A 27,630-nucleotide genomic window follows, 5' to 3' on the forward strand; every position below is an offset into this window, starting at 1 on the left:
GGAAACCCAAGACTAAAATCTGAAACTGGATAGCTTAATTAACGAGATTCTATACATATTGATGTGACCCCTGCCCAATAAGGCTAAACAGGCTAACTGGTGTCATGATCCCATTGCTGTTTAGGGAGATAATTCAGCACAAGTGGGTTTGGGGGGCGACCAAGTTCACATGGATGGCTTCCCTTACAAAAGTAACCATAGGGCTTCCCTGGTGGCGCAGTGGTTGAGAATCTGCCTGCCAATGCAGGGGACACGGGTTCAAGCCCTGGTCTGGGAAGATCCCACATGCCGCAGAGCAACTAGGCCCGTGAGCCACAACTACTGAGCCTGCGCGTCTGGAGCCTGTGCTCTGCAACAAGAGAGGCCGCGATAGTGAGAGGCCCGCACACCATGATGAAGAGTGGTCCCCGCTCGCTGCAACTAGAGAAAGCCCTCGCACAGAAACGAAGACCCAACACAGTCAAAAATAATAAATAAATAATTAAAAAAAAAAAAAGTAATCATAGGCTGAGAACTACCTTCAGGACTCATGCAACGATCAAGTTCAGGCCCGCCATTTACATTGGAAGAAGATCGGCCATGTGCAGAAATCTGCTGAAAGAGGAGAGTGCCCATCATTTATCAGGATAAGTTTCCGAATCTTTAGCTAGCTCATCCTTAAGAGAACAGAAAATGCTTATATAATAGAATGCAAAAAAAGTAAAATAAAATGGTACAGAAACAGAGGAAGCATCCCCTTGCTTCTCATCTCACCTTTCTCCCTATATACAATCCCATTAATACAGTTCTTCCTTAGATACAGTATTTTCAATTCATATTAGTATCAGGAAAATTGATGTATGTTACTCTTCTTTGATACTGTGTTACTTTTGATCTCAACGATGTAAAATAAGGAGACTTTCACGGCGTCACCCATGAAAAAGGTAGTTACTAGCGGCACAAGAAGGCTTAGAACTATAGATAATTAAAAGAATGTCAGCACAGAGTCCCCAGATCCCACATTCCCCACCCTTCCCCACACCCTGGCTGACCACCAGAGTCCCTGCTAGGGTCGAGCTCTTCTCAGAAGTCCAGCCGCATGTCCGGGAGTGCATCACCTTCCACACCCTCCTGTAGTTTCAGGACCCAGAGAACAGCCCTGGCTCAATCAACTCCTTTGCCACCCTAAGACAGCAGGAATTCCTCTGAAGCATCATAAGGAGCTTTTTTTACTAGGAACCAGAGGGGAACAAGAGATAAAGCTTTTAGGTAGGTTCCAACTTCACAAAAAGCTGAAGTTCCCAGTCTAACACAGAAATATCTCTAGTTTTTAGGTAAACTGAAAAACTCATATTATGACTATTATTCATATATTTATTACTATTTTGTTTTATTATTTATTTTCTCTATTATTCTGTAGGCTTATGGAATTTTTTCTTAATTTCCAAGGGCTATTACACTTTCAAACTCAAACTTTTCTCTTTCATCTTTAATTTTCTTTCTTCTCTTTCAAAAAAAAAAAAAAAAAGTATTCCTTTCAGGAGTTTAAACATCAAAAGACTTACCAAATACTGAGAAGCACCTTTGGCATGTTTTGTGCTGGTATGTTTACATGCTTGCCTCTATGCCCAAACTATCCTGGCAGCTTCTGCCCCAGAGCAGCTGTGCCTTCTTCATCCCTGCATCCTCCATGTGCAGCACAGGGTCTGGTGCACACACTACTTAATTCACACTTGCTAAATGAAAGCACAGATAGCACAGGTCTAGGGCAGGGACCTACCCTTCCCACAGTGCCCACAAGCTGGAGACACTGAGTCCACTCTCTTCCTCTGGGTGAAGTGGAGAACCCCACAGATGCTGCGTTTGGTTCAATCCAGGAAAACCCAATACTTACAACATTCCTTCAAACAGGATCACCCAGAAGTTCTTTGGGGATAAAATACGAGCCTCAAGAATGAGAGGCACGTAAAAATTAAGCTGTTTTCTCAGGTCCCACGTAACCACACCTGTGTAGACAGTAAAACCAGGAGCAGTGTGTCCTGCTAGGAAACCCAGGGCCACGGAAAAGCAGTGGTGACAGCCACCAAATGAGCCCCCTCCTGAGGGGCAAACACACCTCTCATAAGTGTCTGTGTCCTACACGCTGACAGGGGAGTAGTCGTGCAGGAACGTGGGTGTGCGTGTGGGTCGCTTTCTGGCCACCCTTAGCCTGATGAAAGCGCTGCAGCCGGATGAACACCTGGCTCCTCAATCACTGTTTCCTCACAATACAGGTAATTTGGTAGACAAAGTTTTTCAAAATGGAGTTTTGTTTGTTTTATTCTTTTTTTTTTTTTTCTGCTGAAATTGAAGGCAACTCCAAATCCAGCAGGAGTCTATGCTAGGATGTTTAAAAGCTAGACTTTTAAAATCAAGCCCCAGAGAGGGAACATAAAAGGAAGCTGAAAAGAAAACCACAGCATTCTCTGCTCCATTCATGGCCACAGCAAACTACTCCAGTCCTGGTCGGTCCTCGGCTTCTCTCGGCACCTCTACCAGAGGCCTCCTCAGTTCCATCAGTCTCTCCCACTCCACAATTATAACCAGAGAAGCTTTTCCGAAGAATAGTTCTGACATCGCCCCTAGGATCCCAGAAACTCATTTGGTCTTCGTTAGCAACAGAACCCACACGTCTTCAGCATGGCACTCAGGTCGTGATTCATCCCCTTACCTACCTGTCCAACTTGCTTCCCACCACTTTTTTTCATGTATTTCAGACTTACATTAACTCCAATAATCTTTGTTTTTTTAAAAATGTTTTTGAGTAGCTTTATTTATTTATTTATTTTTGGCTGTGTTGGGTTTTCGTTGCTGCGCGCGGGCTTTCTCTACTTGTGGTGAGCGGGGGCTACTCTTCGTTGCGGTGCGCAGGCTTCTCACTGCGGTGGCTTCTCTTGTGGAGCACAGGCTCTAGGCACACGGGCTTCAGTAGTTGTGACACGCGGGCTCAGCAGTTGTGGCACGTGGGCTCTAGAGCACAGGGTCAGTAGTTGTGGCGCACGGGCTTAGTTGATCTGCGGCATGTGAGAACTCTCCAGACCAGGGCTTGAACCCGTGTCCCCTGCATTAGCAAGCGGATTCTTAACCACTGCGCCACCAGGGAAGTCTCCAATAATCTTTTGGTTTTCTTTGAAACGTTGCTAAAACTTCCTAAGTCTTAATTTTCTGCTCTGAATATAGGGATAGGAGCAGCAGCTAGCGCAAAGATATGCTAAAGAATTAAAATTAGCTCATGCACGTAAAATCATTTAGCACAATCACTGACATGTAACAATAACTCAATATTAGTTATTAGTATTTTTCCTCAAAACACCTAGCATAGGGCCTTGAAGTGAGTGTCAGAGAAATGCTTTTGAGTTATTGAATGTACAATGGCTATAAGAGATCTTTTGCTAAATAATTCATTCGAAGTCTGTTCCATTTCTAATCCAACTCTTCCTAGATTGAAAACTGTCAGTCATGGGAATAAGAGATCCAAATTAAACTCATATCAGCCACGTTCTTAATGGAATAAAGATAAGAAGAATGTCATTTTGGGGAAAGTTTTAGATCTCAAAAGATAACTGGAAAGATCCCCTTTGATCACGACTTGCCTTTAGGTTACAGGGATGGGGGAGGTGGACTGTCGACGTCCGGGAGCAGCAGTGGACAGTGGCTGGCTTGCCTGAATGTCTATTTCTCACAGCCCAGAATGGGGCAGCCTCATGCCCTCAGGACACAGCTGGCTGGGTCCAGCCTGGGCACTGAAGGAACCATTTGCCTTCCCAACACTCAGAGCCGGAGGGAGTGTGCAGCGTGCAGACCCCACGCCCACTGCTGAGGTCCGAAGACCTGCCTTCCCCCAGGCCTGCTTGCTCAGCTCTCCTGGAAGCAGGTAACGTTCTTCTCACAGGTCTCTTTCTTGAGCTAATTTGAGTAAGTTAGTTCATCACAAGCTGATATGTTCTGACTCAAGGGCTAAGAAGGAAGTCTTGGAAGGAGCTAAAATGCAGGCATTTTTACCTCTTTGTACATTTTCACATGGATGCGTGACTCTCTGGAGTGTTTACTGAGCTCCTGTCAACCCCTGTAACTTTCTCAATGTTTCTTTTGATTAAACCCCCATTCCCACCTATCCTGATTCCCTGTACAGTCCAGCAATTACAAACCTGGTTTGTGTTGGGATTCAGAGGTGGCAAGGAGTCAGAACAGGTGGTGGAAGCTGGTCCTCCAGCAACTGGGCTGAAGCCCGGCCTCAGAGGTTGCCTCATGGGCAGTGTGAGGGCGCAGGCCCACGTGAGAGGCTACTTTCATGTGTACCTGACAAAAGTTTTCACTAAATCACCAGGAAATGCAGCTTTCTTAGCAAGGAATGATGGCAAGAAGATTACTTTTCAAGACTCTCAAACAGAATGATTTTTTTTCAAAGTGCTAAACCCCAAGCATTTAAAAACTAGACAGTTAACAGAAGTGACATAACTGATTACCTGCCCCAATACGTTTCTTTATTTGAAAATAAAGCTTTCATGCAGAAAATGAAAACATAAAGAAATGAGGGAATCATCTTATTATATAACACAGCTCAACAGACTGGACATGATTAGACCCACAGACAGTTTTCCTTTCCTCTCTCAGCTACAACCTGTGCTGGCTGCAAAGGATGCAAAGATGTAGCGCCAAGGTCATTACTGCCGGAAGCTTGCAGTCTCAGGAAGAGGCATGTGTGCACCCTTAAAACCCTTCCCAGAAACCTCACCTAACCATTTGAAGGTTCCTTCTGATGGTTACAAACGCCCGTGAGGATCCATGCGAGGGAACCACTTCGCTACAGCACGAATCTGCACTGGGCGTGCTGGAATCACACCGCTAGCAATCAAGCTCACGTGACCTCCTGGCAACGAAGCCTGTTGCTCTGAGAATCCAAGAAAAGCTGGGTTTTCACCAAGATCTCTGGACAGATACCTGGCAAACGTGAAGTGTCTGTTGTTATATATAAAGCAAAGCATTCCCGGTGCCCTGAGAGACATGCAGACAAAAGAGGAAGGAAAACACTAGGGCGAAAGCTATGACTACAAAATTCCCACCATTTACCAGGCAGAATTTATGGATTTCCCTGTCCCTTGTAAGAGAACTATTCTCTTATTGAAGCAAGGAGAGATTAAAATATGGCATTCCTGATTAAAACCTGCCCCATTTCTATTGTTCAACTAAACATTTTTTTTTTAATCTCTTAAAATTCTAATGAGCTTTCATGCTTCCATCAGCAACCAGGATGCTGAGACAGCAGGAAGACTGTGCCTCGATGCTGCATTTGGGTGAGCTGCTCCTCAATAAAGCATAAACGGATGGCAGCAACTGGGTTCTTTCAAGATATCTTCCATAATTACTAACTGGTTCAAAAAGATGTGATGATATTTAGGGGTAGAGAGCAGAGGGGACATATTTCCTGGTGAGTGAAGGAAGGAAAGTGATTAAAAAGACTGAAGACATTGCCGAGCACATTCTCTGGGACCTGCTCCACTGCGTCACCACCTACCTACTCTCTGGCAGCAGTAGCTCCATTTTTATGAGTATGCAAGGAAGGAAAATGCACAAGAAGCCACTTCTGCTAAGAACTTTTTAAAAAAGACTTGAAAACAAGCAGAAAAAGCTATACAGTACTCTCAACTAGCTTCATTTAAAAGGGCATTCAGGGCTAAGTACATTTGATAATCATTGACATGCCAGCTTTCCACATTTTTAGTAAGGAAGTTAAGTCAAAGTGTCCTACATTAAATTTCTTACTATTTCTACAAAACTTAGAATTTAAAGAGAATGTTAAGTGCTATACTAAAATTGTGAAGTTTTGTTCAGAAATAGGCAATTCTCAAAAAAATGTAGCAAAAATAGTTCTCTTAACGCTACTTAATAGAACTACTTAATAGTCCCAACTTCATTTTGGTTTTTCATAAAAGGAAGCATTTGAACAGAATCTAGCAGATATACTTGCATAGTGAGTTGACTTTCTCGAATGCATCTTGGAAAACAGCATTACGATTCAATTTTTAAGTGGCCTACTGCAGGGGTCAGAAACATTTTCTGTAAAGGGCCAGAGAGTCATTTTAGCCTTTGTGGGTCATGTGGTCTTTGTCACAACTACTCAACTCTGCTGTTGTAGCGTGAAAACAGCCATAGACCAAATGGAAACAAATGAGCATGGCTGTGTTCCAATAAAACTTTATTGAGAAAAACAGGTGTTGGGCCAAATGTGGTCACAGGCAAATAAATCCCTGGTCTACAAGAACTTTCTTAGGAAAGCCTCCAATATCATTCTTACGCTTTTAAACGCTTAGAACAGAATAAACCCCAGGGTATGGTTGTTATAAAGCAGTGGTTCTCTGTCCTTGGCTGTACATTAGAATTACGAGGGAAGATTTGAAAAATTCTATTGCCAAGCTGCACCGCAGATTAAAGAATTTTTGCGTGTAGGGCCCAGGCATCAATATTTTTTTAAGCTCCACAGAAGGTCTAATGTGTAGCTAAGGTTGAGAACCTCTGTGGAGGAAGTTTCTGGCAGTAATCGTAATTAATCGTCCAACTATCTTAAGTTCTCTCTATCACTCATCCAGTAATCTAGCCATTGTGAGTTATCAATAGCCCAAGAACAATGTTCTCTTCGTAAGAAAAGGAAAGAAGCAACTCATTACAGTTTACTGAATGCCTACTTTGTGCCAAGTCCTAAAATGAGTGCTTTTATATCTTATGAATTAGGTATTATCATCATCTCCATCGATCTGTGAAGAAACCAAAGCTCAGAGAGGTTATATAACTTGCCCAAATGCCACAGCAAATGTGGATTCAGAATTTAAACCCAGGTCTGACTGCAGAGTCCAGGCTATTTGGCTAATCTCACACTATGACCTCCTCAAGAAGTCTTGTACCCTATACCAGACTCACTGATCAAAATATTCACTGGGGTATATTTAGAACATGCTTTCAGAGTACATAACTATTATCACATTCTTATAATTTAGTCAAATAATATACAAGTCGATAAATAAATACACGACCTTTCCTCACATAAAGCAATCTTAAGAAAAATTTTTCTTTAAAAAGATGACCTCTGAAATGTACCGAAGATTTTTTTAAAAATCAGTATTCTAGATATTACTTGTAAATAGATTTGCCTCATTATTTCTGTGGTATTTTTTTAAAAATATCAGAAATAACAGTTCCATTAATTAGAAGGAAAACGAGTATAAATTAGGCATCCATTTAAAATAGAAGCTTTATCACTTTAATATTGGATTTGTGATAATTTACTTTGAAATACTTCAGTATTAGTAATGAGACATGAACAATTAATCTGAATCAGCACCTAAGGGTTAGTAACGTACAAAGTATTCTTATCTGTAGCCATACCTTACACTTGGTTTCATTTGGTAAAATCAGTGGTGCTTGAGACTTGTGACTGGTTCATAGTGGTGAACAGCAGTAAACAGAACCCACTGTCTGTGCATGTACATGGTTTGAGATGGTAGCCAGCTCAAGTCCATGAAAGTTTAATAGAGAAGAACAAACCTGACTCCATACTGGATGTTTCTTTTACTTTAACCTTTATATTCTATTGCTTTTGCTACAATAACTAAAAGAATGTTGCTTATAGCCTGAAATATACAGGACAGCCCATTCTCAAGGCTCTGACGTTTAAAGATATAACATTTTCCCATTCATATAGAGATAAAAAGTTGCAGAACAGAGAATAACATTTGTCTTGTTGGAGGTTGAGAGGAACATTGTGACCTGAACTACCTGGACAGCTGCAAGAATAAAGGATTCTGGCACCAAGAAGTTTTTGCCAACCAACCACAGCTCCTCCCCTAGTAGTATAAAAGAAGCCTGAATTCTAATTCAGGTAAGATGGTTCTTTGGGACACTAGTCCTCCATCTTCTCGGTCTGCTGGCTTTCCCGATAAAGTCTCTATTCCTTGCCTCAACAACTCCTCTCTCAATTTATTAGCCTGTCATGTGGTGAGCAGTACGAGCTTGGACCCAGTAACAAAAGGAGCTGTATGGAACCTGCTGACTTTGGCTTTCTGTGCCTCTGAGTATCGCTGCCACCTCAGTTGACACATGGCCTGCCAAAACCAGCACAGAATCTCATCACATCCCTATGAGTGAGCCTTTCAAGCACTGGACTTTGCTTACTGGATTACTGGATTTTTCCGCAACAGGTGGTATGGCCACACCTACCTGCTAAATATGTCTACATGATTTCAGTGTGAGGTACCACCAATTTCTAGGATGCCTGCATGGTGGGGGAGGTGGTGCCTGTCTCTTCAGTGCCAACAATGGAGGCTATCACTGTCTGTCACTGGCACAGGCCAGCTCACTACCACAACCTCTAAGTATTATTGCCATCCAATTTTCTAATGCGTGACCAAGAAGAAGGTCTAATTACCCACTTTCACGAATAAGGGGGAGTTTAAGAGAAACACATATGCTGCTTATATTCAAATAAAGTTTTTACAGTTGATCCAATTTCTACACTGATTTGCTTGGCAAACTCTCCCTCCACCCCCATAAAAAAGGGCTTCCACGCAGGTGAGCCATTTACCCACCAAATGCTTCTTTTTTTTTTTTCCGGTACGCGGGCCTCACTGTTGTGGCCTCTCCCATTGCAGAGCACAGGCTCCGGACACGCAGGCTCAGCAGCCATGGCTCACGGGCCCAGCCGCTCCACGGCACGTGGGATCTTCCCGGACCAGGGCACGAACCCGTGTCCCCTGCATCGGCAGGCGGACTCTCAACCACTGTGCCACCAGGGAAGCCCCCAAATGCTTCTTTTTTACTTAACAACTACAATGTACAAATCACTGTCCTCAAACAGAATCTGAGAGTCATTGTGATGATTTATTTTGTTAGGGCACTGAAGTCTTCAAAACTGCTTAGTCCCTCTTTTGCTTTTGTTTCTGTCAACAAAATCAATTACGTTCAGAGGTGAAGTCACCACCCAGCATTTCTGAGGTAATAAAGGAGGTATATAAGTCGTCAGTCTCTTCGTACTGAAGACCATTAACTAGTTTTAAATACCAAAGAAAAGCCAAAGCTCCAGGGAAAAGGGAAAATGTTGAAGGTCAGAAGCTACCGTGGATTTACATTTCACAGCTTCGAAAAGAAGTTTTGAGTTCAGAAGGTCAAAGAGTTACATTTTAGCTCTGCCAATCAGTATGAGATACTACCAGCCCTTTCATCACACTTCACAAATCTGGAAAATCTTTCACCACCAGCAGACCCAGGAGACGTTCATCAGACAAAAATATCAGCACATCAGACAGTTTATAATCTCAAGATGTTGGATAATGTTCCAAATGTACTTTTTTCTTTCTTCTTTCAACCAACAAGAATGCTCACAGTAGACAGCCCCTGGGCATACACTTCAGCATCAAAACAGGAGACATTTCATCCCCCAGTGTCCACAGATGTGCCCCTGACTCTGAAGCCTTGAGTTACTACAGCCTTGAAAGTCTTAAACTGGGACATGGATGATGAATTAAATTTCAGGGAAATGCTTTCTTCATCCATCTGGCAGCTGACGACACATTTAGTACTCTTCATTGCCTATCTGTCCCAAAGAAAATGCTGTGATTTACTCACAGTAAATATTCCTGAAGGGAAGGTTATCAGCTAGATCGAAGGGACTCAGAGGAACTTGGGCAGAGGAAACAGGAGATCACGGGCTGAGGTCAAGGAGAAAATGGAGGGTCAGGAAGATGGGGGATTAAGAGAAGAAAACAACAGTGGTGGTAGGATTCTAGGATTTGCAGGGGAGAGAAAACAATGCATGGGGAGTGATTGGTCTGGAGAACAAAAGGACTGGAAGGAGAACAAAGCAATAAAATTGATGGGGAGAGAGACTTTTGTGGTGCTCAAAAGGGAGAATGGACAGAAAGCCATTGAGGGAGCAGAGGCAGCCTAGGAAAGAAACTCTGGGTGAGATGAAAGCAGAGAGAAGAGGAGTGGGAGCCAGCCTCCAAGATGGTCCCCATGAGCCTCGTCTCCTGATGTCCATGCCCTCACGTAGTCTCTCCCCACGCTTAACCGGGCTGACATCTGTGACTACTGAGCTATGATGGAAATGATGGTGTCTGACTTGCGAGGCTGGGTCATAGAAAGGGGAACTTCTGCACGGCACTCTCTTTCAGACCACTCACTCTGGGGAAATGCAGTCACCACGTTCTGAGGATCCTGAAGCCAATTTATGGAGGGGTCCACATGGTGAGGAACTGAGGCCTCCTGCCAAGAGCCGGCACAACTTGCCACCAAGTGAGTGAGTCACCTTGGGAGGGGATCGTCCGTTCCCAGTCAAGCTTCGGGCGACTGAAGCCCTGGTATACATGTCGACTACAACCTCTTGGAAGATCTTAAGCTGCTCCTGAATTCCTGACCCACAAGAACTGTGGGGGAAAATAATTTTTTATTGTTGTTTTAAGCTGCTAAATTTGGGGACAGCTTGTTACTAACAGCATTACCTATAGATTACTAATAGGGTTGGAACATGTAGAGAGGGCAGGAAAACAAAGACGAAGGGTAGAGCTGGGAGGGAAAGTCATAACAGAAAAGCAGAGAAGGTAATAAGAGAGGAGAGGAGTCTGACTTCTCTCACTTTCTCTTTCCTTCTCCTACACTACTGCATATCATTTTATTTTTCTAAGTGAAACTTCCCTCATGTGAAAACTGAACCTGGAAACCCCAATGCTTACTGTAATACAAATAGAATATAAAAGTATAACAACAGAATAATAGAGTAACAAAGCTATTCTTAGTCCTTTCTTTATATTTAATCAGTTAATCTCAACCCTGTGCAGTAGGTCCTAGGAATCCCCTTTTGTACAGATAACGGTGATGTGAGTTGCCCAAGGCCACACAGCTAGTGAGTAGCCAAGATGAAACCCAGACACTGGGGTTTCCGAGCTCACAGCCTGAACCACTGCACCATCTTGTGTCCATCTCAGAGCAGGGGCCTCGGGGCTTCTCCCTTCTCTGAGCCCCTCTTTCTGTGTAACTAGCGGGTGCCACCTCTGCCTTCAGCCTCTGGCCTAAAGGGGTCCCTTATCTTAACTGGGACAGACTGGAACATTCACAGAAAATTTTAATAAGTAAGGAGAATAAAAGGAAACTAAACAAGAGTTCTTCCTGACACGGGCCTAGTACAACCTGGCATGAGCTGGCCTTACCTCAAGGCCTTTGGCTCCCCATCTGCCTGGCTTGGTGGGTAGCCTGGTCCACAGTCGTGGAAACAGCTGCAAAAACACCTCCTCCCCACGTGACTATCACCACGAGTGGCCCTGTCTTTTAGAAAAGCCGGATTCCCCAAACTTGTACAAAAGCAAAGCCAACTTCTCATACCTAGGCACTAGGTTCTAGGGAAGAAGCCCAGTGGGTAGCCCTAGCAACTCATTTTACTAATTTTTGGTCTGACTACGTAGTTCCAGTCATCTGTATAACAGACTTGCCCTGCTTTCTCACTGTGCCTTTGGGGGCTAGTAGTGGTTATGAGCGTGCACTCTGCATGCAAATCCCAGTCATGCCAGTGTGCTCACAATGTGGCCTCCATCTCAGGCCCACTATGGAACATTAACCCAGGTCGAGGTACCCATGCACCTGCTGGGGCAGGACTGCAGTCTGTTTCCAACCTGTGCCAGTCTTGACCATACTCAGCTCCACTGCTGGCTTCCAAAAAAACCCAAACAAACAAACAAACAAACCCAATAACCCTAACCCATTGTGAACTTGGTCATTTTACTAAAGTTGACCCACTAAAGTAAAACTGCTGGTCACACAGTGTAACCATTTCACTTGAAAAGAATCCCCATTAGATACGATGAACAATCCCTTACACCAAGCCTCCCAGGAAGAGCTGCCAACAGGAGTTCTTCTCTGTCTTCCTCGCCCTTCCTCTGGCCTCTCCCCACTCCCCTACCCCAGGATCACCTCTCCCTTTTCCCAACCCTCCCCTCTCCTTATTCCTTTCCCAGTCTCACAACCCGTTTTTCTTCAGAGCATTTGTGTGTATCTAAACCCAGGCACTCACCCTCCTAAAAGGCCTACACAGCACAGCTTTTCCAAGGGGTACCTGTGTTGGGGTCACTGAAGCAGGCCCACCAGGGATGGGGGAAGGTCAAAAGTTAGAGACAGAGACTGTGAAAGGGTCACAGATCCCAACTGGCCACTGGGACCTAGAGCCACTCACTTCACATCTCTGCACCTCAGATTCTTTTTTTTTTTTTTTTTTAGGTCAAGGTGAGTTTATCGTCCCAATAGCATAACCTAACTGCATCCGAAACCATCTCAAATCCATCTTTAAGCTAGTCAGGAAAACAGGTTATTATTTTTAAAAATCACTTAACACTGAACAGACAGGACCTCTTAAAAGGCAGCTGACTATACCATGTCACTGTCATGACCAGTACAATGTTTTTTTCATACTTCCTAAAAAGCTGCTGTGAATACTGATCATACTACTTTAGCATATACTCAAACGCTGGCCAAATACCCACACCCACCTCTTACAGAGTACATGGTGAGAGAATAACATTGACTTCATATGGCATCACACTCGTTTTAGAGCAAAAAAAAATTAAAATAATAATAAAAGAAAGTCCAAGATGAGAAACTGTAACAGAGGGAGAGACTTGAGTGCACCTCAGATTCTCCATCTATACAATGAAGACAAACTAAAAGATCTGAGGCCACTTCCAGTTTCCATATTCTATGGTTTTGGGTAACTGTCTAGCAAAACCAAAGAGTTATAACTGAGGAACAACTAACTCTCAGTTGTCCTAACATCTTTTGGTTTTAGGTTTAAAGAACCTTAATTACTTGGTCGCCACACTATTTCTTTTTTTTTTTTAATTTTCTTTTATTTATTTTTTTATACAGCAGGTTCTTATTAGTCATCCATTTTATACCCATCAGTGTATACATGTCAATCCCAATCTCCCAATTCATCACACCACCACCTCCACCCGCCTCTGCTTTCCCCCCTCGGTGTCCATACGTTTGTTCTCTACATCTGTGTCTCTATTTCTGCCCTGCCACACTATTTCTTAACACCCCACCTTGCAAAAAAACATTCCCAATTTGAGGAAAGCTTTGCTTCTTCTCCTACCTTTGGTCCAGCCCCTTAGAGAGCATGACCTTCTATGAACAGGTATAAATGGAGCAGAGTTGTCTTCTTCACAAGAGTCCTATCGAGAAAACAATGAGGGCTTTTTGTGGAGGAGGGGGAGCTGCTTCTAAATTCCTGTCTTCTTCAAGGAGCAAACAAAAACGACGCTCTGGGTTAGAGATTAAACATCACAATGTCACTATTTCCATTTTCAGTTCTTTCAGTGTCTCCACCCAAACACAAAATGGTTCCCAGAAACTGGCACAAAGGGGGGAAAAACTGTGACAGGATATCAAATTCTGCTTACCTTTGACTTAATTTTGCTTAATTCCCTAGTAAGTAAAACCCAGATAGTAGAGAAAAAAAGCCAGCTGCCAGAAACTGTGTCCTGGGATACAGAGTGATGTGGGTGCCAACTCCTGCATACGTTGTCCTGGCTTGGTTTGCTTGCTTTTGTCAATTCCCTGATTCCCTGGAAAAACACTATCCCCAAAGCCATGAAAGTATCTAAGTAGGATAAATAGTGGTAAAGGGTTCCTGCCCATGAAAAACAGCTCTCCATTGTCAGACATCTCCTCTTAAATGATCTTAATAAGCTATTTTAAATGAAGGGGAAGGAAAAAGCATAGCACTAACACATGGTAATTATCTGTAATTCTCCATCTGTAATGTCACTGAATAGAAAAAATAATGCAAACGCGGACAGATGCTGACTAGAGCTCTACAATGACATCAAAATTACGGTATTTTGTACAGTGAAGAGAACAACTAAGCTGCAGTATTTCAAAGGCAGGTTTTCATTCCAAGGGCAATACACACCATGGACTGTGGGGAACCGTGAGGAGATGAAATGTCCACAAAGTACGACCCCTGGGAACAGGCAGGGGTTAGAGGTACTTAGCTTTGTGTCCAAACAGCTGATGGGTGTGGCAGAGACTTGTTTAGCTGCGAATATTTAATGTAAGATTCAGTGATTCTCCATCAGCTTTAAAGTGAGAGGAAGAGAAATAGACTCTCCAGCTTCCGAGACAGATTTTTGGGCAACTTAAAAGAACTCTAATCTTAGCACTCTAGAAGTTATCTAAGGTCAAACATCCTTATTTTACAGATGATCAAAAGAAAACTCAAGAGGAGGTCTCACAGCTGTTAGCCAAGCCCCAGGTGTGGTAGAGGAGGAAGGAAGGGGTGGGAGGTCATGGAAGAACCACTACTCTTTATCTTACTGGTAATCTCATCTTTACTCTTGACCAGGAATCAGCATTTCCCTAACCTTCTTCATTTATTTCTGCATCAATAAGTGATCCTTGAGCACTTACCATGTGCCATGGAACTGTGCGTGCTAAAGGCTGGGGTTACTCTAATAATTAAGATACACCTAGTGTAGTGAGAACAATTTTATCTAATGTCTCTGCAATAATACAACTTATTAGCATGTTTTAAAAATCCCATGCCTCTTCACTCCAGACTTCGCATCTGTGGGTGATCTCCTGCAAGTCTGTGCACATACATGAAGGAATGGGTCTGGACTCAGAGCATTAAGCAGCACCAACTGAGCCAGTGGCAACAACAAAAAAAGGACAATCTTGGGCTGAGAGCTGAAGATGGACTGGGAAGAAAGATGGGAGACCAGGTTACCAATGGATAACAAAAAAAAAGGGGAAATGACCAAGACCCTGGGTAAGGTACCTTCTGGGATGGCCGCACGCAGTCCTAGGTCAAGGATCAGAGCAGCCCTGCCTACAGCAACAGCCTGAGGGAGAAATACAAGTGACCTTTGCAGGCGGATCACTGCAAAGCTTAGGTTAGGTCTGCCCTAGGTTGACAATTACCAGCACTTGGAACAACTTGCTTTAGTTTTAACAAAGGATGAAACAACTGGAACTGGAAAAGAGGTGAATCAACTTGATCTTTAACTCTAGTTCTCTTGAAAGTTACCTGGATTAAAAAGATTAAAATAGATCTCCAATCTATTCTGGAGAAAATAAGTTGGGAAAGAAAAGCTGAAAATAATTACATGAGTGATTTTTAACGGATATAACTTTTTTTGGGGGGTTGACATTTAAGAATTCCATTGAGGGACTTCCCTGGTGGTCCAGCAGTAAAGAATCCACCTTACAAAGCAGGGGACGTGGGTTCGATCCCTGGTCAGGGAACTAAGATCCCACATGCCGTGGGGCAACTAAGCCCGCATGTCACAACTACACAGCCCATGCGCCCTGGAGCCTGTGCGCCACAACTAGAAAAGAGAAGCCCGTGCACCCCGCATGCCAAAACTAAGACCCAACACAGCCAAAAATAAATAATAATAATAATAAATAAATCTTTAAAAAATTCCACTGAAATCATATTATACACTGACCTAAGCCAATTTAGCACTTCAGAAAATGGCCAGTTCTTTTGATAAATATAAGGAACTTCCAGTACGTAGAGATTACTGAGAGCTTATGTGTTCCCAATCCCAAACTGACTATTCGTCTCAGTCCAAATTCTGCCAACATACATAAGCAAGCAGGCACAAAAACAGACAATCTGATCTGTCCTTTTCCAGAAGAAACTTCTCCTTTTGAAGTCAGGCACTCAGACAAGAACCATGCAGTTCACTCTGAGGTAGATACAACATCCTCAGGACAGGACAAGCACATCTGAGTGTCAGGTGGAGAACAGAGCCCCGCAGGCAGTGAGGACCCGCAGGCCCACCGCCCTGCCGGCCCAGCAGGTTCCCACCCCACATTCACCAGGCATGCTGGGGCTTTTACCTTTCACTTTATCAGTGAAAAATGTTTTTCAGCATCCTTAAAGTAAAGAAAACCACTTGGACGATATCTGAAGTGTTGGGGCAACCAACTTTCAAGAATGTATTCCTAACGAAGGTGCTTCCGATGTTAAACACTCCAAGAGAATGAAAGTTAATACGTGTGTACATCATGGCGCTGTGTACACTTGCATCTTCCTAAAGTGCATTACCATACAGACAATGTGACTGTTTCTACAAAAGGACACTTTCAATCTTTAAGAAAATTCACGTACTGATTTTTTACCGGGCAAATTTCCTCTTATAAACTTAAATTATTGAGGGCTACTCAATCAAATTAAACTTGTGGAAATCCTGCAAATTTGGTTTTGCTCATCATTCATTCTTCTCCTTCTCTATTAGATAAAATGCCTATTAAACCAACTGCTTAATCATGTTAAGTTACTGTTTATATTTTTAGGACACCACAGTCAAAACCTAAGATTTATTCCTAAGTTCTTCACCAAAATGAACATATTTTTCTTGTGTTACTAACTTGTGTATATAAGTATTATGCTAGAATTTCACTGTTTTAGACTTTCACACAGTCAAATTATGTTAACGGTATTAAAATCATGATTTTAAATGACATTTTAAAAAAGAATCATGGTGTTCTCCAAGGCTTTGCCATTGTAAATCATTTTGATAATAATAGGAAAACTGCTATTTATTTATATAAAACCACATTATGTTCAACCCTAACCACAACTTTATATTCCCATTTAAGAGATGGGAACACTTTAGCTCAGAAGAGTTAAATGAATTGGCCCAAATTATGAGATGAAAAAGGACACAAGATTCAAAGCCAGGTCTTCCTGGCTCCAAATCCTAAACTCTTTCCTTTATGATTTGTTACTGCACCCAAGCCCCTGAACAAGTTAACTAAACTATGCACCTCAAAATAACAAAATCACACAAATATGCCATATATCCTATTTCATACCTTTAATCCTCTGAAACTTCCTGGGCTAGTTGGAGAGGAACTGGAGGATTTCGTAGATTTAGGAGTGGAAAGCTGGCTGCTGGGAGTTCCATTAACTGATCACGAGACAACAAAGGAGACAAAGGTCATTAAAACCCAGAACCACCAGATTGTGTAAAAACACTAAGCATATGCCCAGTATAGCTCCAATGGAGCTTCAATTCATTCAAAGCTCAAAGCAGACGGTAACTCAGCAAAAAGCAAAAATAATGTGTCTTACTGCATTACAGACAAAGTATCAGACAAATAAGCAGTGAAACTAGAATTATTTTCAATAATAGTTTTCCAACAGTGACATAAACAAATATATAAAACGTTATGGAGTTAGAGATGTGAGCAACAACTTGTCCATATATCCTGCCTGCCATCAAGGGTAGAGAAATGCATGGCTGTTATATTTGTAATGGTCTACTCTGAAGGTTGTCCTGTAACTACTCCAATATCCAGTGTCTTAGTATACACCAACCTGAATAACCAAGACGTTCTTGTGGCTCTCCCAAATCAATTCCACCATGATTCTAACACATTTTTTAAGTATATCCTTAATGGAAAAAGAAAATTACTGGTCATTTTCCTTGTAATACCTACTTATTTGTTTGAAAGCCAATTTCTTATTATCTAGACGAGTTATTTCTAATTCCTTCCATTTTCTTGTCTTCTCAACTTAATTTCCCCATTATTTAGCAAGTCTTGGTGGTTTTTTGTACACCCTCCTCCAAACTTCCATACACTTCCTACGTTAAAAGCTCAATTTAGAGACTCGGTAGGGAAGAGTATGGGCACGGCTCTTTCAAGGGGAGGGTTAGTTTGCAGATTTTATACTATACAATGCTAGTCACACATCTCAGTATTACTCAGGCTTATTCCTAATTATACCAATGGGATCCACTTCGGCTGTAATTTCACAAAACTATTAGTTAACATCTGGTATTGGTGTGTATATATATATATATATATATATATATATATATATATATATATTTTTTTTTTTTCCCTCTTCTAAGGAGTGCTTTAACCCCTTTTATCATTAATCTTCAATGCTTCTGCCCCAAGCAGATGAAAACTGGCATTCGTCTCTATGGAAAGGAAAGCAAAGTCCATTTCCTTTTAAAAAAATCTTTTTAATAAAAGGGGGGAGACAACTGTTATTTTAAATGATGCTAATAAATATAAAAAGCAAAATGCAGAGATAAAGGTCCTGAATAGGTGACTCAAAAAAGTAAGCACCAGTCCTTGAATGGAGGCCGAATTCTGGATCTGTAAGTATGTGTGATTAGATGAATCAGTCATGTATGTTTATTGTATTGCTCCTTGTAAAAATTCAGCAAAGATGAAAAAATTTTCCAGTTATTTTTAAATTACCAAACTTGAATGTTTCTAGTTTAAAACCACTCATTCATAAATCATTATCAGTTATCTAGATTTTCTTAACAAATGTATGTGGGTATTTAGAGCACAAGTACAACACAAGAAACTGTACAATTAATTAGAAACTTTTAAGAGTATTCAACAGCCCTGATTATTTTTCAGTAAAGTTACACTTCAATTAATGCTCTTTCTTTTAAAAATTCTCTTTAAAGGGAACTGGTGGTAGGAATTCGCGTAAAATAGAGATTACTATGAGCAGTGAACTAGTAAGCTTGCTGTGAGCTGACACTGAGTTTGGCTCCGTTTCTCCTTCATTCCACACAGCAACCTGTTCAGGTCACCAGTTCCTACTCACCAAGGGCTGTTACCTTTCACTGATATTCAGAAACCACTTCGATATCAAAGATTTCCTTGGAACAGTGACAGAAAAGGGACTAAAGAAGAAAACTTGATTCCTGCAAATGGTAAGCCCTGTGGCAGACCAATTTCCCTAAAAACACACCTCCTGCCTAAACGTAATTTCTTAACAAAACTCACTGCCAGGGATTGAACTGGTATCAGTAACTACATGTCCATAGTTACCCTCAAATAACTCCCATCCTAAAGAGACACTAAGCCATATATAGCCCTCTCAGTTTCTGATAGCATTTGAAAGGTTCTAAAAAGTTGTTGTCTAGTGAGAAGTTCTTAACTCCATTTATTTGCACATCTCTCCAGTCTCTGGGAGGGTAAGTGGGGCCTGGGACAGAGCCACATTGTGCTCTCTCCCCCGACACTGCTGCTACCAACAGGAAGGTGGATGGACAGTGCCCAGCGTCTCTGCAATGCTCCCCTCCTTCACTACAGCCTGGATTTTCTCTCCCAAAATAAGGCTCTTATCCACCCTTCCCCTCAACTGTAAGGTAAGAAACAAACTTGGGGGCTTTCTTGTTTGTTTGCTCTGAATGTTTTTTTATCCTGGTGGACTACGACAGATTCACAAGCTAGAAATCTGAAGTGAGAATTTTTAAGATGCAAATTGTGGTAGCTATTTACCCACTTGTATCACCCAGATTAATTTCTATGTGTTTATTACATATCATTTAGCTATTCAGATAAATTTAGGGTTTTGTTGAGGAATTTTGTCAGCCAGAAGACTTCACTGATGGGAGCACTTCCGTCCCAAGAGTGAAAAAGTACAATATGACATTTACAAAGTTACTTGCTCTGTTTGAAATTCCAGTGAGTCCCACAGAACGTTCTAAATGGTAACAGGCACACTACAGCTAAAGCAGTCCGTAAAAGCGAGTCATACTTCTGTGTACTGTGGCATTTAATAGTACAAAACTCTCTCTCCATTTTCTATAACTGCAGTGTGGGCTGAACATGCTTTTGAGTTAATCTCTTATAAAGAAGCCATTTGCCCTCTGAAACGTGATTTACATCTCACAACTTTTACTTATAAGTTAAGATAAACTTTATTAACCCAAACCCAAATATGGACTCACTTGAAAATCTGGAGTACTGGAATCCTAAGATTTTCTCAAATCAATTTCTAAGCATTCCAAATTCCAGTTTAAAAGATTTATACACTTATTAGACTATGTTACGAAGAAGGTGGTCTACAAGACAAGTATGGCTATGAAACATGCCTTTAGTTCAATATGTTGATTTCCCTCTTTAGACCTCAGGCAGACAAAATTCGATTAATTTTAATACCTGATCCTTGAACCACTCTCCCCACTTTTATTTATATTACTTACGTGATAAGCATCTGTAAACCTATCACCAAAACAAAAGCTAAGAACATGACAAAAGTCTAATTTACCACGTGGTAAACTCAGTGAAGTGTATTTACGCAAATTTCATGTGATATTAGCTTTCCCTGAGTGTGAGATACTTTACAGAAAGCACAATATGATTTGAAACAAGCTTAACACCAGAGAGATGCATTCAGTTAAAAATATTCATATCGTTGATATTTTAGAGAGAGGATGTTGGGCCTATCAACCCCAGGGTGGGGAGGAAGGAGAGGAGAGTATAATTGCTTCTATGGCCATTTTCATATTACCAACAACCCTTAGCCTTTTTCAATAACAGGCTATTCTCCCAAATTAACACCCCTTGAAGCGCTGTGTCTCCTCCATCACTGTGCACCGTGACTACACACAGACAGGCACCTGGCAACCTTCTGAGGATGACTGGCTCTCTAACAAGTAAGGGAGGCTGAAACATTGTGAAGCGCTTGATAACTGCACAGATGTCCACTGGTAAAAGCCAGATGCATTCATGGAAATGGAGCAAAAGGAAACAGAAATATGGCGAAAGACGAAAACAAAAACCCAGCAGAGCGACAAAGCCATAATAATCATGGCTCACCTGGGGATTTGGCCGTAGAGTAGGCCCTGGAGTAGTGGCCACCCCTCTTTACTGGACACATTCAGTATAAACAAAGGAGACAGTAAGGAGAGTGGTTATTCAGCAGGTCTAAATGTGTACACAAAAAGGAGGGCAAAACAACCCGACCTAGAGAAAGTGGGATAGGTGCAGCAGCAGCAAAGTAGAACACCCCCCAAATTCAGTATTTTATAAAAAGGCTGATGCTCAGACAGTTTTTGTTAATACTACTTTCACATGTTCTAGATTTACCACATGTAAAATCACAGTTTTTTCACAATCCTTTCCTTAATGGGAAACGATATCAGCAAAATTATAACTACTAGAAGCGAGCCTCACAGAATCAATATATAAAGATTTAGGGGATATTTTAATTCTTTAAAAATGTCAAAAGCTGTCAAAATTATGACAAATCTATAGGCTCAAGATCTGAAAGAAACTTAGAGGTAAGTCTGACTCTGAAATAAGCAGTGCTACTTTCTAACAATAATCGTTGCTCCTATTAAATTGCTCGATGGTGGAAAAGCCTGTGGAAACTTATCAAGTAAATACATTACTGCTAGGCGTGTATGTTTATGTTTTAAACCAATAAGATAAGGAAATATCCACAATCTTATAGCACAAAATTAAAAATGCAGCACACAGCGGTCAAAACGTGAAACACTTCTACATAAATACCAGAAGAATCTAGATAAGATTGTTCTTGAGAAAATGTGTCAGAACAAAACCAAGTGTTAGGACACTTATTATAACTTTGAGAAACAAACTTAAACTTCTGGATTTAAAAATCATGTCATGTATATGTCATTCTGGAACCTGGCTGCATACAAGGATGGGAATGACTACTAATTCATATTAAAGAAAACTGAAGAATGATCTGCTCCTTTTGTGACTATCCATTTCCTTTTCCCTTTAACTACCTGAAGCTGGTGATTTGCTGCGTCGAGAAGGCCCAGGGCTCTTGGATCCAGAATACTTAACAGCTGAGGAGCGAGAATAAGATGACTTCAAGACACGGCATTCTAGAAAGGAAGGAAAGTGCTTTAAGTCGATCTGGTTTTAATTCTAACCAAAGGAAGATCACAGATCATGTTACAGTAGTTTACTGCCTAGAACCATTACCTGATCATCTTTCCCATTAATGTTAAACAACTTTAATATACAGAGCAACTGTCCCAAAAGCACACCTGAGGTTACCTTAAATTAGGCTTCACACCTTGTGACTCACCTCATTGTTCCAGATGGAGTTCTTAATAAATACAGAAATCCTGATGTCCTAACTTGATTCACACATACCCACAGCCTAATCTACACATGTGCAACTTATTATTATTATTTTGGCCAGTAGCATTGATAGGCAAAGGCTACAACAAAGAGTTCTCTCCAAGTCTCTGATAACAGTTTGAAAAAGGGTATAGGACTCTAATTTATGAACCCCTTACTGTCTTATTTTCCATCTGCCCAAAGCATCAAAAATGAGGAAACTAGCTTTAAACAATAACTTTGGTCTTTCCATAAATTGCCAAATAAATCAGCATGTAAAGAACCAGGACTAATTAAACAGCTTAAATAATCACTTCTAATTTGAACAATTAAGAACCTGGTTTTTGGAATCATGAAGATTTGGGATGAATCATGGATTTGACTTTGCTAACTGGTGGACCTTGGTTAGCTCTAAGTCTCAGTTTTTTCCCCTATGAAACTGGGATGAAAATAAATCTGCTTCACAGCCTTCTTATAAGGATTCAATTAGATAACATATTGTCTGTAATTCACATTAAAATACTTCAATTTTCGCAGAAAGATTAAAATGTGGGTTGGTTTTAATCTATACCCCAGGGGCAATAAATTAACAAGGGAAGTACACTAATCAGGAAAATACACACCAGGGAGGTGAGTTAGCATTTGAAAGACTCTAATCAGAACCTTACTCAGAGGGGGCTGCAGCAACAGCAGCTTAGTTAATTAGCAGCACAGATGTTAGAAAGTACTCCACTGCTGGAAGGAGTGGTGCGTGGGCTAGTGAGAACTTCCTAAAGGCACTGCCACTCCCTTATGAGCAGGATGGGTAAATCTAGAAAGCCCATAACCAGAACTTCAGAACTACCCCCAGGGTAGGAATCTGAGCCAGTCCTGCACCCAGCTCATTAACAGAGGGTTCTGTTCCTTGACTAAGACCAGCTTAGCTGAATTCTATGGATTTTGAACTGATTTTTAATGTAAGAGGTTGTCAGCAGTGTAAAAGGACAGAGCTGGGACTCATCAAGATTACAACACAAGTTAAATAACTGATTTTTTAAAAAAAATCTTTGCCTCCTGAACCCTACCAGGACCCTGTGGGGCTCCTGGGCACAGAAGCCTTTCTGTGTTCCCCATTTCTTTCTTTTCTTTCTTTCTTTCTTTCCCTCTCTCCCTCCCTCCCCCACCTCCCTCCCTCCTTCCTTCCTTTCTTTTTCTTTCTTCCTTCTTTCCTTCCTTCCTTCCTTCTCTCTTTCTCTCTCTTTCTTTCTTTCTTTCCATCTTTATTGGAGTATAATTGCCCCACAATGGTGTGTTAGCTTCTGCTTTATAACAAAACGAATCAACCATACATATACATATATCCAGAGATATATTCCCCGTTTCTTGGAGGGAATAGGCTCCAGCTTCCATGACTTCCCCTGAGTTCCAAAGGGCAGGTTCAAACAGTTGCTAATCAGGGAAGGGAGGGGATGCAGAGACAAGGGAGGAACAGCCAAGAAAACAAAATAGCGCAGCCTTGGGAAAGGGTCCTGGTTCCCCCTCAAGGGATACACATAACAATATCTTTGAGATCTTTCCAGAACGAAAACCCTCAATAAATGGAAGAAGTCAGCAATCTTCAATCCAGAGAAAACCACCTGAGGCCAGATTAAAGGAACCAGAAAAATTCATCGGAAGACTAGTGAGACCAGATTAAAGGAGTGCAGACCCTGCACGCAACACCCTGATCCTTATCAGCAACCCTGCCCTTGAACCATTGCTATAAAACTCCTCACCAAATCCCCCTGGGTAGGGACACACAGTTTTTCAGGGAAGGAGCCCACTGTGTCCCCCTCTGCCTGGCAAAGCAATAAAGCTGTTCTTTTCTACTTCACCCAAAATTCTGTCTCCGCGATTTGATTCGGCACCGGTGCACAGAGGCTGAGCTTTCAGCATCACTCCTAGTAAATGCACTTGTGGCAGAATTACGTCTGAGACTTGCTTTCATCATAAAATTTCATGACCTAATGGTGGTGATATAATAATAACATTAACAGCAACAACAGGGATAGCACTTCTAATTATTGGAGTTCTTTGGTAGCCAAAACAACAAAAAACTATGAACAATTCAAATAGCTTAGGTAAATTTACAACATACATGTAAAGCCCTGAGGACAATGCCTAGTACATATATAGTAAGTGCTCAATAAATGTTTTATTGCTGTTGTTGCCACCCAAATTAACTTTACAACCTGGAGTATAATATTATTAAGTTTCAGCGTCTCAGCTTTCAAAATGACTCATATTGACATCGAAGAAATATTATGAAATGAAATTAAGCTACAGTCAAAAAAGATGTAGGGGCTTCCCTGGTGGCGCAGTGGTTGAGAGTCCGCCTGCCGATGCAGGGGACATGGGTTCGTGCCCCGGTCCGGGAGGATCCCACGTGCCGCGGAGCGGCTGGGCCCATGAGCCATGGCCGCTGGGCCTGCGCGTCTGGAGCCTGTGCTCCACAACGGGAGAGGTCACAACAGTGAGAGGCCCGCGTACCGCAAAAAAAAAAAAAAAAAAAAAAGATGTAAAATACAGATGATATGTAAATGCACGTTTTTCAGTCAACCCATGAGAACAGGGGAGAGCATTAGCATAGATAGCATTGGCAATTCTTTATGGACTTTCCGGTGGCATTACAAATCTAAAGCAGGGCCACTACAACAGAGTATAAGACAGTACAGAAACCCCCAAGAAATTTGGCAGCAGTGGAAAAAAACGATAAGAGTAGATAAATGAGCCCCAAGCACAAAGTAGATAAATTGCCCCAAGGTAAGTGACATAGTGTAACAGGAAAGAATTACACAAGGAAGTTTGATACCACAGAATGTACCATCTTGAACTTTAAAAAGTCTATGGTCACCATATTTATTTGGTAGTATGTTTCTGTAATTTTGGACTGTCGGAACCGCTACAACTGGAAAGGGTTTACCACCAGTTTAATTTTTGAAAAGTCAACTTTCCTCATTTGTGAAATTAAAGAGTGGGACTGAACCTCCAACAACCCTCTCTTCTCTGTGAAATGTTATGTATGATTTTATCTCATTTAAAGATGAAGTTGACTTTACTATCAGCTAAGATAATCACTAATACTGCAACAGGTTTAAATTAGTTCCAGACAACAGATTAGAACAATATTCCCAGGATCAAAACCATCTGAAATCACTGAGGTTATTTGCTAAATAGTTGAAAACTCCATTTTTTTGGCTAAAATTAAGAGAAAGGGATTTTCTTATCCCATCAATGAAAATAGCTTTATTTTTCCTGCATATATAAACAATGCATGCTACTTTTTTTTTTAAGTTGCGAACAGAGCAATGAGATAAAAAGAAACCTGAGATAATCACTATTAACAATTTACTATCCTTTTATGTATCTCTTTATGGACATGGAAAATGTATAATGAACTGTTTCAGGTTCAACACTATCCATACATTTAAGGTGGCATAGCCAGGCACCATTCTGGAAGAAGGTAGGAAATCCATTTCAGAGGCAAAACAATGCAGTAAAAAGAGATGGAACCAACTTGCTAAAAAATGAAAACTATTTCACTTGAATTAGGGTTTTTTGTTTTTTGCAACTAGGTAAATATCTTCAAGTTATTTTCTACTTTCATTAATTCAAAAAGAGTACCGCCAATGCCATCTTTCTTCAACACACCAGACCACTTAACATGCACCAAGTGAGAATCCCAAGCCTCCATTTCAGGGTTACAAAGATGGTCAATGAATTGCCTTACCACTGTGATCCAGGACAAAGTCATCTTGGGCGTAACGGAATTTTTCAGGTCCACATGCAATAAAAACATCATCATCACCAAAAAAGTCTTGCAGACAAGTAACCTAAAAAAAAAAAATCATGTCCAAGAAATAAATTAGAAACATTAGAAGTGAAACAAAAGTCAGCAAAATTAAATATATTTTCTAGCCTCACCTATAATACTGAGTCAGAATGAAAAACTATTTAATCGCACACATTTCCAAGCATTTCACCCTCCACAGAGCACTTCCACACAATGTCTCCTGACCGACCTCAGAACAACAAAAGGAGGGGCTCCTAGCTGGCATCAAAGTTCCTGTTTACAGGTGAAGTCAAGGGCATCCACAGGAGGCTCAGTGATGTATTCCAGGTTTCCCATTAACAGGTGGCAAAGCTGGGGCTGATGGAGGTCTCTGCTCCCAGTTTACTGGTCTACCTTCTTCTCTCCTAGCAACCCCATGTCCCAGCCGTGTCACCTTGGGCATGACCTCTCTGTACCTTTGGTACCTTGCGCCTTAGGTTGTCCTGAGGATTAACATATGAAAACTGCTTGGAACGGGTGCCAGGCATATAAGTACTCAATGTGCGAATACTCACCTTCACCACCACCACCATCATTAAGATCAGAGGAAGACTTGCCACGAAGCTAATGACGGCCCTTCCAAGGCCCTGTACCTAAATGTAGTCTTAATTTCATATTCTTTTTTCACCCTGCCCTCCCCAATACTGTATCAGTGTCAGAGCCCACAGAACCTGGACCCACCTCAGGGAGCACATTCATCCCTTCATCCCAGTGGTGACAAGAAGAACCATCTTCCAGGACTTTGGATATAAACAGGCTCCAATTTTACCTGGTTTTTTAATGGGATGTATGATAAGATTTCTTTTTAACAAAGTACTCCTCTCCCAATAATAATGCAGTTTAAAAAAAAAATCAGTGCTCTAGTACTTGAAAGGATTGAGAACCTCAATAATTCCTTAAGTCTTCCTGATCACTATTTAGCTTTTTATTGAAAAAAAAAAATCTCACTCTAGAGTTAGAAAAAAATGCTCTAGAGAGAAGATAGTGAACTATACACAATAAGTGGAACAGGCGTGGAAACTGCTCCAGTCCCTCATCAAGCAAGATGTAGCTTCTGTACTTCATTGAAACTCAGCTCAGGTCTCAGTGTTTTTAAGGCGTGTTTTAGTCAGTTTGGGCTGCTATAACAAATTACCATAGACAGGGTGGCTTAAATGACAGAAACTTATTTCTCACAGTTCTGGAGGCTGGAAGTCTGAGATCAGGGTGCCGGCATGGTTGGGTTCTGGTGAGAACCCTCTTCCTGGTTTCATCACGTGATAGGAGGGGGACAACACAGGAGGGAGCCAGCTCTCTCCTGTCTCTTCTTATAAGGGCAGTAATCCCATCATGGGGGCTCCACCTTCACAACCTCATGCAACCCTACTTACCTCCCAAAGGCCCCACCTCTTAATAGCATCACACTGAAACCAAGCAGGACCCTGTAGGGCTCCTGGGCACAGATGCCTTTCTGTCCCTCATTTTCTTGTTTGTAGGGAACAGACTCCAGCCTCCATGACCTTCTCTGAGTTCCAAAGGGCAGATCTGAACAGATGCTAATCAAGGGAGGAGCACCCCAAAAACCACCAGAGGCCAGATTAAAGGAACCAGAGAAGCTCATCAAGAAATTACCGAGATCAGAGTAAAGAAGCACAGGCCCTGCACGCCCTGATCTTATCAGCAACCCCACCCTTGAACTACTGCTATAAAGCTCTGCATCAAATCCTCCCAGGTGGGGACACAGCTTTTCGGGGCAGGACCCCACTGTGTCCCCCTTTGCCTGGCAAAGCAATAAAGCTATTCTTTTCTACTTCACCCAAAACTCTGTTTCTGAGATTTGATTCGGTGCCAGTGTACAGAGGCCGAGCTTTCGG

The 27,630-nt window shown here is 41.7% G+C and overlaps 1 protein-coding gene across 6 annotated transcripts in view; it reads right to left on the reverse strand.

Annotated features, from left to right (window-relative positions):
- The window catches only part of DCLK2 (doublecortin like kinase 2), a 157,619-nt gene that overhangs the window by 40,190 nt on the left and 89,799 nt on the right, over nucleotides 1–27,630 (reverse strand). For 2 of the 6 annotated variants that reach the window (XM_022599727.3, XM_089911303.1), the window contains exons 3-6: nucleotides 25,676–25,778; nucleotides 21,585–21,686; nucleotides 16,882–16,976; nucleotides 519–591 (exon numbers count right to left, since the gene is read on the reverse strand). In XM_022599727.3, the coding sequence (XP_022455435.1) occupies nucleotides 519–591; nucleotides 16,882–16,976; nucleotides 21,585–21,686; nucleotides 25,676–25,778 (373 nt within the window). Of the gene's footprint in view, nucleotides 1–518; nucleotides 595–16,881; nucleotides 16,977–20,646; nucleotides 20,698–21,584; nucleotides 21,687–25,675; nucleotides 25,779–27,630 lie in introns of all 6 variants that reach the window. The other 4 variants (XM_022599726.3, XM_089911302.1, XM_022599725.3 and 1 more) reach the window with 3 other exon arrangements.

The sequence above is a fragment of the Delphinapterus leucas genome, chromosome 5 (assembly GCF_059928025.1).
Source record: "Delphinapterus leucas isolate spDelLeu-1000000601 "Yukka" chromosome 5, BTC_Dleu_Yukka2, whole genome shotgun sequence".
Taxonomy (NCBI): domain Eukaryota; kingdom Metazoa; phylum Chordata; class Mammalia; order Artiodactyla; family Monodontidae; genus Delphinapterus; species Delphinapterus leucas.